General features: G+C 42.0%; 1 protein-coding gene across 3 annotated transcripts; it reads right to left on the reverse strand.

The window, feature by feature from the left end:
• Positions 1-1,711: 1,711 nt before the first annotated feature.
• On the reverse strand, positions 1,712-6,909 carry LOC106593136 (uncharacterized). Of its 3 annotated transcripts, none has more exons than XM_045702154.1 (4): positions 6,712-6,884; positions 6,391-6,499; positions 6,070-6,278; positions 1,712-5,970 (listed from the first exon to the last, which is right to left on the reverse strand). In XM_045702154.1, the coding sequence occupies exon 4, from the start codon at positions 3,993-3,995 to the stop codon at positions 2,442-2,444; it is 1,554 nt and encodes a 517-aa protein (XP_045558110.1). In that variant the 5' UTR covers positions 3,996-5,970; positions 6,070-6,278; positions 6,391-6,499; positions 6,712-6,884; the 3' UTR covers positions 1,712-2,441. The 3 variants fall into 3 exon arrangements, with proteins under 3 accessions (XP_045558110.1, XP_045558109.1, XP_045558111.1); XM_045702153.1 differs by having other exon boundaries at positions 6,391-6,519; XM_045702155.1 differs by having other exon boundaries at positions 4,194-5,970; positions 6,391-6,519; positions 6,712-6,909.
• Positions 6,910-11,457: the final 4,548 nt, after the last annotated feature.

An 11,457-nucleotide genomic window follows, 5' to 3' on the forward strand; every position in this document is an offset into this window, starting at 1 on the left:
GCGAATTCACTAACAATTTATTAAATTACTCACGATAAACGTTCACAAAAAGCATAACAATTATTTTAAGAATTATAGATACAGAACTCCTCTATGCACTCGATATGCCCGATTTTAAAATAGCTTTTTGGTGAAAGCACATTTTGCAATATTCTAAGTACATAGCCCAGGCATCACGGGCTAGCTATTTAGACACCCGGCAAGTTTAGCACTCACCAATATCAGGTTTACTATTATAAAAGTTTGATTGCCTTTTGTTGTCTTCGTCAGAATGCACTCCCAGGACTGCTACTTCAATAACAAATGTTGGTTTGGTCCAAAATAATCCATCGTTATATCCGAATAGCGGCGTTTTGTTCGTGCGTCCCAGACACTTTCTGAAATGGTAAATCAGGGTCGTGCGCATGGCGCAATTCGTGACAAAAAAAATCTAAATATTCCATTACCGTACTTCGAAGCATGTCAACCGCTGTTTAAAATCCATTTTTATGCCATTTTTCTCGTAAAAAAGCGATAATATTCCGACCGGGAATGTCCATTTAGCTAAACAGAGGAAAGTAAACAAAGCTTTCGGTCGACGCGAGCCTGAGTCTCACAGTACTGTAACCAGCCACTACCCAAACGCGCTACTTTATTTCAGCAAGAGCCTGCAAAGCCACGATTCAGCTTTTTACCGCCTTCTGAGACCCTATGGCAGCCGTAGGAAGTGTCACGGGACAGCTAAGATCCTCACTCTTCAATAAACAGAGACAAGAAGAACGACACCTTGTCAGACAGGCCACTTCCTGCATGAAACCTTCTCAGTTTTTTGCCTGCCAAATGAGTTCTGTTATACTCACAGACACCATTCAAACAGTTTTAGAAACTTTAGGGTGTTTTCTATCCATATGTAATAAGTATATGCATATTCTAGTTACTGGGTAGGAGTGGTAACCAGATTAAAATCGGGTACGTTTTTTATCCGGCGGTGTAAATACTGCCCCCTAGCCTTAACAGGTTAAATAAAGAAAATGGCTCTTTGGTAGCGTCCTCATAGCTATCCATAAAGTAGGATTTCCTTCCCGGGTACATCTGCTGAGCTAGAGTGTTAATTTGTAGTTTGTCTCTAGGGTTTTTGAACAAAACCATGTAATTGGCGTTCAAACTGATGGTACGGCTGTTTTTACCTTGGTGAAACACATTTTGCACCAAGTAAAGCACAGACAGGTTTCTATGATGAGTATATTGGGTAAATGCTCGAGCAATTTCAGAATGTTCGCTACCTGCAAATAGCATATTGTCCAAAACCAGCAGATTGTTTTTATGTGGAGGTTCAGGTATTCCTTCAACAAACTTGATTTTTATTTTCTTCAACAATTCATCATACAAAGGTTGATAACATGAATAACACCACACAATATTGTCAGGCTTCTGAGATAACACATGTTCAGAATTCTCTAAAATACTTTTTACAAAACAAGTTTTACCACTGTTGGAGGGGCCTGCGATTAAGGCCGAAAATGGCAGTTGCAACCGGGGGTCAAAACCTTCTACAGCCGCCATTATATCTTAAGCTTTAAGACACACTGGGGCTTGTAGCATAAGTCAGTAGCCAAAGGGCAGTGTGGTCCCGTTAGGTAAAAGCATTCTCTTGTCATAGACTACCCTGAATCTTTTAGTAAGTGGGGCATTCCTGAGATGGAAGCCCTTTTTATCCCTAACAATTTTTTTGTAGGAGCTCAAAATCTCCAAGTCACTATTCCGATCGTTTATGAACCCCTCGACCAAGCGTGTGATTGATTCCAAGTTTACACGCGGGGCATTTTCGTAGTTTTGAGTCACGCCTTTGGCTTTCAACACCACGTGATTGTCTTTAGTCCTAAAAGCATAGCTTTTGGGCCCACAGGAGGACCATTCTGTGATATGGTCGCCATCTTTGAGTTCACTCGTTAAACCACCCAGATAGTTGCTAAGTGGGGGGCTCCAGTCACCCTGTTTGCTTACATAGACCACAGAGTCTGTGTCGTGGTAAAGAACCCTCCTCTGAAGCTGCTCCATGAGGGCGTACAATTCAAGTCGGCCATAGGCCGTGGTAAATGCTGCAAGAAACACATTTACATTACCTGGGGGTAGAACCCACTTTGTGTTACGTCTCCATTGCACCAGGGCAATGTCTTGACTCAAGACTGAAAAATGTGAAATTTCGTATTGGTCCGAAAAAACAAATTCCAAAAATTCTTCGGGTCTTTAATGATCGTCGTTGTTAGCATATTGCATCTCTGCGAAAGCTTCCCCCAAAGCGAGTTTAAGTACAATTTCGACACATTTCGTTTGGTCTTGTTGACCTCTATTCTGTCAGGGTCAAGAAGAATGCCTTCTCTGTCGTGATAGTCTCGAATGTACTTGTCTTTGCTCTCTTGATCTGTGACCGATGAAGGATAGCCTGAAGCCATCTGCTTGCATTACAAGAAGGTCTTGATGTACTCTTTAAAAAGAGTGTCTGATTTCCTGGAAAAGTTCCACACTTCAAAGATTTTGGCCACACGATACCCCTTCTCTAGAGCCTTTGTGAATTCAGATGTAACCCAGACAGCTGTAAGGGCTCTTTCCTGATCTGAGTGATCACAAGGCTTTTCCTGGTTGTTGTTTTCACTGCAGGTGCGACATAGGGGAAAGAAAAGTTTTCCTTGAGGTCCCTTGTAAGGCAACACTGGTATAAACAAACCCCTAGGTGGGTAGACCGTTGCTTTAATCAGACCAAAATAGTTTTGGGGTAAGTCAAAGTCGCGGTGAATAATTTCAGGATGCCCCATAGGATAGCATGAGGAACTCATTACATGAGGATAAAGAGATGTAAAATCTACATAACCTATTGTCTCGTCTGGTTGCGCTACATACCGCAAGGTCAAAGCATTGGTACGGCCTCCATACAGGGCCTGTCGTGGCTCCAAGGGTTCTGGTGGGTCAAAGCTGGAAAGGAAAGCTCGAACATGAGGATCAGACTTTTTGAGTGCGGTCCACTCATGCTCCCACATAACATTCACTTTCAAACCATAAGTAGCCTGTAAAGATTCACATTTGTCTTGAAACTCTAGGTACATTTCACCAAAAGTCTTTTGGGTTAGGACACACAGGGCCTGTGGCTCAAAGCAAGATTTACACCCGTGGAAGAAACAACCGTTGTACTCAAACACAGTCTCAACACCGTCAATCTGTGTGTATCCATCTACATGATAAGGCCCAAACGCCTTCTCACCCCTATTCAAAGCATGTTGAATAAAAATGTCTTTATCCTGGGCCAAGTACTCCAACCACTGAATGGAGCCACTAGAGTATGACTTAAATTGGCGTCGGTAGTTGTCAGGTGAGGGGATAGCTATAGATGCTAGAGGTAGAAAGTGTGTACGATAGGTTTTCATGCATGCCGATGCAATAGTTGTACAACTCCAGGGGTCAATGCCTGCATCTTTGATGACCTCTGCTCTGAATCTGAGGCACCCCTCGCGAAGGATAACCACGTCGTTGTCACAATATGACTCCATCTCTTTGTGGAAATCAAAAGTGCTGTGACATACTGTCTCGTACCATGTCATGAATCTCTCTCGCTCTTTGGGAGACATTTGATCACAACCGTACATTTCAGGTCTCGGATAAGATCCTATATAGTGTAAATTCTCCTCAGATGTAAAAAAATGGGGAAACCAACCTTTCACAGAGTTCTCAAAACCCAAGGCCTCAGGCATTTGAGACAATCTCATGGGTAAGAAGCTTAAACTGTCAATGTATCTCTGGTTGAAAGCGGGGTCTACAAAACACAAGATTTTCCTACCTTGAGCTATGACACTGGGTGCAACGCCTTGCTGTATCAGAGGGTTCAAAAGAAGGTACGAATCATATGCTCTAGAATTGTGCGCTATAAACGTAAAATTTCTGTACTGGGGTTTTCTGAAGTGTTTTAGAAAGAGGAGTGCACAATTGGGTCCCTCAGCTGACCACTTATCCCCCTTGAAAGTCATGGTAGATACAAAAATAGGCAAATGAACCCCTGATTGTTGATTAGTCTCAAAATCATAAAAAACGTATTTCTCGGAATGTTCATCTTCAGCCAAGGATTGAATATAACACTCGTGGGGAACATCTTGAACAACTTCAGAGTCTCTGCTTTTCAAAGGCCCTTTACAGATTGGGCAATGAATGATTCCACACACATGAGGTTTAGGGCTGTCTATTTTAAGGTTGTAATTGCATTGACATTTTGGACATTTCCTGTTAATAGCACAACTGCTTACAGATTTACAGGCCTTGGGGTGCCATGTTTCAATTTTGTGTTTTTTGTTAACAGTAGGCCGAACGGCATGTCCTGTGACAATCGGCACAGGGTGTCAGGTTTAAGGGCTGCATCGGACATTTTTCATCCAGACATACGGAACAGTTATAACGGCACGAGTGGCCACCCTTTCGGGTGTAGCCGGTATGACAGGCTGGACACACATATGGTGCGCCTAAAAACGCTCCGATGTTGGTAACTGCATAGTAATGGTCGTTTTGCACATAAAAGTACAGGATCTGAGGATGAGGTTGGGGGTTGTTTTGGAATTTCAAGAGAGAAGCATTAGCTCTACTGTGGTACAAAACCACAATCTTGATGTTCAGAAAGTTTTCAAATTTGACTATGTCAGAGAATGCGACAGCATCCTGTGTACCCAGACCGACAGCATTTTGAAGCTCTCTAGCCTTTTGCAACGCCTCTAGATCCGTACATCCTGGGTTTAGTAAATGTGCTAGGCCTATTGCAAAGCATAGCTTATTACCGTGATTGTGAACGTTTATGAGGCATGCCCTTTTATTGTTTATGATTTCTGATTGCATTAGGCTATCGAGCTTCCTTCTCTGCCCCCCACCACCCAGGGGTTGCCGTATTATTTGCACAACAAGCTCCAGCGACCTATCGGCTATGATGGATAAATTTGATTGAACAAGTCGTTCCAGCAGGGCTATAAATTGTTCAAGATCTGCTTCACCATTGGGTAAAATAAGAGATACAGTGTTTTGCATGCTATCTCCACAAATTTCCAACTGTAAGACATCACGAGGTTCGCCATAATCATCACGTAAAAAACAGCATAATCGAGATTTTGATTCACCCATGTGAAATTGAAAAACTGTTTAATCTCTGTATTGCTGAATTTATTTCTGTACACAACCCTGGCACTTCTATCAAGACCATCTCCCTCCTGATTTATTAGACAATTTTCCAATTCCTCAAAAACATCATATTCCGTTTCAGACTCTTCTGAAAGGGGCATTAATAGCGGGCTGCTTGGAGGGTCTGGTGTAGAAGATCTCAGGCTCTCGTTCATCTGGTTTATTAAAAACACTAGGGCTGGCGGGATTTGAGATAATTGGTTTTCATATGTTGTTCCTGACTCGTTCATATGTTTAATTATTTCAATTAGGTCGGCGGGAATTTGGGAAAATAGATTTTCGTCTATCGGAATTATGTCTGATACCCCACCCTCGTTAATCCGTTCAATTAAAGCTAGTAGATCAGGGGGTATTTTCGCCAAAAGGCTTTCAACTGTCTCAATTATAGGCACGTCCATTTCGGTAACTGGTTTTAGCGCCGGTATTTGCGTTTTAACAACCGGGGCATTGTTCTATGCCAGAAGGATAGATCCTGACTGTATTGCCGCTCGAGTAAATCAACCATTCGTTGGTGTAGCAAGACATTTCTGGATTTTAGAGCCTTTGAAAAGGTCTTGATAAACTCCGCTTGGTCTATTTCAGGTTTGGGTGTTTCTACATAAGAATTGGAGGAATCAAGAAGATTGGCTGCGTTACAGAATAGCCAGTCGTCTACCTGTGAAATGTCATTTAAAACGTTGAAATCATCAGTTTTCCTTGTTTTATTGTGAATGTCAGGCGCTCTGAAATCCTCCGCGGGTTCTCGGTGTGTATGGTCTTCTGTGCCGTTATACGCCGGGGAGGAGTCTGTAAAAACATTATTTGTCATTGTTTTAGCATTTTCAATCATAAAAATTTATAAATTATAATAAACTCTGTATTACTAATAACATAAGGGCTTCATACCATGTCCGTGTAGGGCCGTTTCTTGAAGAAGTAACTTTTTGGGCCTGGGAGATTCTTCGCAATGCACTTGCGCCGATGTTGTGCCCTGTTTGTCGCTTGGTTCCTGGGTGGTGTTAGGGTAAACCCGTTCGAACAGAAAGGCAGAATAGCATCGATGTCCTCGTTCAGAGTACACAAAGCACCCGTGATCCTTCTTTTCGGTCTGTCCGCTGTAAACACAAAAAATTGCTTTTAATATAGGGGTCACACTTTTTGTTTTTAATGTATACATTTTCTTAGGGATTTTATTTTATTATAATTTTTTTTTACTATTGAACTTACGTCTACAATAGTGTGACGGAGACTGGCTGCTTTCGGCGCTGCACACAGTTTGATTCTGAGAATCCCTCTCTGACAAATTCGGTTCCAAATCATCTAGCCCACGGAGCATCTGCGTAAAGGATTGCGAGCCTACAGACGTTAGATAATATTAACATATATACGAAATATACACATTTTTTAAATATGAGAATACGGGCATTTGACATATTACCTTAAAATCATTGTCCATCAGTTTTAGAATAGTGATATCACATTTTTAATATCCATACAATTCCCTGAAAATACCTCTCCAAATCTAATATATTATTTTCACTAACTCACCTTCAGAAAGCTCCATTAGGACCGATTCCGAGATTATCTGTTGGCCCGGAGTCTTTTCGAGGTGCTCTATAGGATGTCTTACCGTCTGGCTTCACTATCCTGCAATGAGTTTACAGAGCGGGGGTGCCGTTTTTTCGGGCGTCATCCTGTATGCAAAAAAAAAGGGCCATATAAAGTACTCGAATGTCTAGAGACCCAAAACCACAGGCGGGTGTCTCGACATATTCGAGACACCCGCGAGACACCCGCGAGACACCCGCGTTGGGGTGTCCGTTGTAAATTTATATCCCGGGGGTGGGGGACCGTTAGTATATGCGCTGATTAGAAAATAACATATGTTTTAAACATTAGGAGTTCGTCTAGACCTGATGTCTTATGCCTGGGCTTTTTCACTTTTTTAGCCCCCACATGTTTGAAGGTGAGATAAATACGTATTTGAAAGGGCTTGGGGGGTAATAAAATGGAAAGTGCCCAGACCAATTGAAGAGAAGCCGGCAATCCTAAACAAATTTACACACCCCTTTTCTGGTTTCAAAAGCACCCCCATGCAGAGACACACACACACACAATTACCCACCCTCACATGCACACACCCCCCTGCGCACGTGCCAGTCCTAAACAAACGTACACACACTTTTTCTGGTTTCAAAAGCCCCCCATGCAGAGACACACACCGCCCTTTTTTTGTTTTGAAACACACACACACAATTACCCTCCCTCGCACGCACACGTCTTTCCGGAATTCCTTTTTTCTCAAGCGCTGCCTGGGGATGGCTCGAAAATGCATAGCCCCTAACTTTAAAGGTGAGATACAGCTTTAAAACCATTTTATTTAATTCATAATATTTAGTACAGACCTTTTTAAAAACAGCTTGTGCAATATTGTAACACGCATTCATGTTTTTTATGTATAAACAACGTTTGAAGAAATGACAGATTCCCGTTCGTTATGGGGTAGCTTTAAAAGCATTTATTTCATTCATAATATTTAGTACAGACCTTTGCATAATTAATACAATACATTTTTACTGTTCCTTTCTTACGGATAACGGGCCCGGCTATAGGGTTGTCACTGAACCCCAACCGCCGTCTGTGTCCATCTCCCCAGCGTCAAGACTCGGTAAGTTTTCACCCCAGGGATAGATCCTACGTCTGGCCTGTAGACTCTCGCCCGGGTGTCTTAAGGATAGAAGCGGCCATCGACGTAATTGTTCACGATTTTTGAAAAGATTGTCCAGCTTATTCATCAGGGTTATGAATATAGGGTAATCCCTCCATTTAAAGCTAAACACAGGCATAAAAAAATTCACATCCTTGCAGGCTTTCGATAATACATATGAATTTACAGACTTGGTAGCATTTGCACTATCAAATTGTTCACATGCTAAAATTGTCACTTTGGAGTCGGGGCTATAAGCCATTGAAGAGATCCTGATGGCTTGTAAATCATAGTGACCCTCCACCCTCTCTTCCATAGCATAACCTGGCACGGCTGTACCACTCAGGGCCTGTTCAATTTGACAGAGCGCTAGCCGTATCTTTTAAGCCATTCCTCTTGCAGGAACTGCTGACACACTCCAGCCACATGAGGTCTAGCATTGTCTTGCATTAGGAGGAACCCAGGGCCAACCGCACCATCATATGGTCTCACAAGGGGTCTGAGGATCTCATCTCGGTACCTAATGGCAGTCAGGCTACCTCTGGCGAGCACATGGAGGGCTGTGCGGCCCCCCAAAGAAATGCCACCCCACACCATGACTGACCCACCGCCAAACCTGTCATGCTGGAGGATGTTGCAGGCAGCAGAACGTTCTCCACGGCGTCTCCAGACTCTGTCACGTCTGTCACATGTGCTCAGTGTGAACCTGCTTTCGTCTGTGAAGAGCACAGGGCGCCAGTGGCGAATTTGCCAATCTTGGTGTTCTCTGACAATTGCCAAACGTCCTGCACGGTGTTGGGCTGTAAGCACAACCCCCACCTGTGGACGTCGGGCCCTCATACCACCCTCATGGAGTCTGTTTCTGACCGTTTAAGCAGACACATGCACATTTGTGGCCTGCTGGAGGTCATTTTGCAGGGCTCTGGCAGTGCTCCTCCTGCTCCTCCTTGCACAAAGGCGGAGGTAGCGGTCCTGCTGCTGGGTTGTTGCCCTCTTACGGCCTCCTCCACGTCTCCTGATGTACTGGCCTGTCTCCTGGTAGCGCCTCCATGCTCTGGACACTACGCTGACAGACACAGCTAACCTTCTTGCCACAGCTCGCATTGATGTGCCATCCTGGATTAGCTGCACTACCTGAGCCACTTGTGTGGGTTGTAGACTCCGTCTCATTCTACCACTAGAGTGAAAGCACCGCCAGCATTCAAAAGTGACCAAAACATCAGCCAGGAAGCATAGGAACTGAGAAGATGTCTGTGGTCTCCACCAGCAGAACCACTCCTTTATTGGGGGTGTCTTGCTTATTGCCTATAATTTCCACCTGTTGTCTATTCCATTTGCACAACAGCATGTGAAATTTATTGTCAATCAGTGTTGCTTCCTAAGTGGACAGTTTGATTTCACAAAAGTGTGATTGACTTGGAGTTACATTGTGTTGTTTAAGTGTTCCCTTTATTTTTTTGAGCAGTATATTTTGGAGGACATCCATGCTGCATGTACATGTTACATTTTGTTGAAAGCCAATTTTGGCAATACATCCAGCGTATGACACTAACTAAACAAGCCAGTGAGACAGAATAGAGGCAGGGCATGGAATCTTTCTGTTGGAACAGTTACAGTGTTGCCGTTTTGTGTGATTAACAGTCTAACCAATTAAATTGCGAGCATCTTTTGGCAGCACTTTTGGACATAAATTTAGTCCAATTCAGTAGCATTAACTTTGTGCACCAACATATTGCCTTCCAATCTTTTAATTGTATCATATGTAAATGTGTTAAGGGTAATTACATATTTGAATATTCAACTCAATCTAAGTCAAAGCAATGAATCCATTAAACCTGCGAGAAGGGGTTGTAACATTAATCAGGTATGATGTTTCAAGTGTCAATGTTCATACGGCACGTGCACTGGATAAAACAGGTGTGAATCAGTACAGTGAAATTCTTACCTTGAGAGCTCTTTCCAACAATGCAGTGATAATACTACTAATAATATAGATAGTAATAGAAAACAGAATAAAATACACACATGAACTATGTTGAGAGTTAAAGAAACACGGGAATGCAAGTATATACAGGTCATTGCCAGTACCTCATTCAATGTGCAGTGGTCCTGGAGTGGTTAAAGTAGGTTTAAAAAAAAGGACTGGTCTTACTGGATTTAAAAAAAAAGACTGGTAGTAGGAAGATATGTGACCCACCACCTGGATTCGGTCCTTTGTAGCAAAATTTGAAATGTTGTTTTTTACATTGGATAAAAGTAGACTCGGAGCTAGAAAATGCTTTATCATACACAGCAGTTGAGGAACAATGGGAAAGTAATTCTGCTTTGAAAGTTGCTAACCTTGTAAACCCACTTGAGAAAATGGCCCGTGAATGGTTTGTTCACCTACTGGAGAGCTCTTCTTTGTCTACACACATTCAGCATTGTTCACACCCTCTTAAACCTTAACCCCACCCATATCTTTAAGGATTCACGTGAGGCCATGCACTAAACATAGAGAATATGGTAGTGTAGTAAACAACCAAAGATTTCAAGACTAAAAGTGGTGAATGTAGTAGCAAAAAGTAGTAGTAAAAATACACTTTATCTAGACCTAAGGCTTTATCCTAATCTGACTTTAGTGCAGGTCACGTTGTTCTTCACATTACTGTCTTTGGTAAACACACTATATCAGATATAAATCAAAGTTTATTTGTCACATGCACAGGATACAGAATGTGTAAATCGTACAGTAAAATGGTTACTTGCACAATAGAGCATTTTGTTTAGACATGTAGCTAGCCAGCTAACCATAATCCTAACCCATACTACAATGCACCATGCATGAATCTAGCTAAATCTAACCAACTACTGTTGGGTTCAGTGTTAACTAGCTAGCTAACACGAGGTTATAACTTAGCAATGCAAATGGCTTTCTGAGACACAAATAATATTACTACATAGATCATACACGTAATGTTAGCTAGCAAGCCAGCTAATGTTAGATAGCTAACAGTACGATTTAACTTGCAATGAAAACGACTTTCTAAATTAACCTCTATGGGCAAGGCGGGACGAATTCGTCCCACCTACGTAACAGCCACCTGAATTCAGTGGCGCGATTTTTGAATTGTTTGAAATACTATTACTTCAATTTCTCAAACATATGACTATTTTACAGATATTTAAAGACAAGACTCTCCTTAATTTAACCACACTGTCCGATTTCAAAAAGGCTTTACAATGAAAGCAAAACATTAGATTATGTCAGGAGAGTGCCCAGCCAGAAATAATCAGACACCCATTTTTCAAGCTAGCATATAATGTCACAAAAACCCAAACCACAGCTAAATGCAGCACTAACCTTTTATGATCTTCATCAGATGACACACCTAGGACATTATGTTATACAATACATGCATCTCTGTTCAATCAAGTTCATATTTATATCAAAAAACAGCTTTTTACATTAGCATGTGACGTTCAGAAAAAGCATACCCCCCGCAAACTTCCGGGGAATTTACTAACAGTTTGCTAAATTTCTCACGATAAACGTTCACAAAAAGCATAACAATTATTTTAAGAATTATAGATACATTACTCCTCTA

This window comes from Salmo salar, chromosome ssa19 (assembly GCF_905237065.1).
Source record: "Salmo salar chromosome ssa19, Ssal_v3.1, whole genome shotgun sequence".
NCBI lineage: Eukaryota > Metazoa > Chordata > Actinopteri > Salmoniformes > Salmonidae > Salmo > Salmo salar.

Coding starts and splice junctions, on each gene's coding strand:
- LOC106593136 (XM_045702154.1), bottom strand. CDS start 3,995: ATGACTTTCAAGGGGGATAAGTGGTCAGCTGAGGGACCCAATTGTGCA.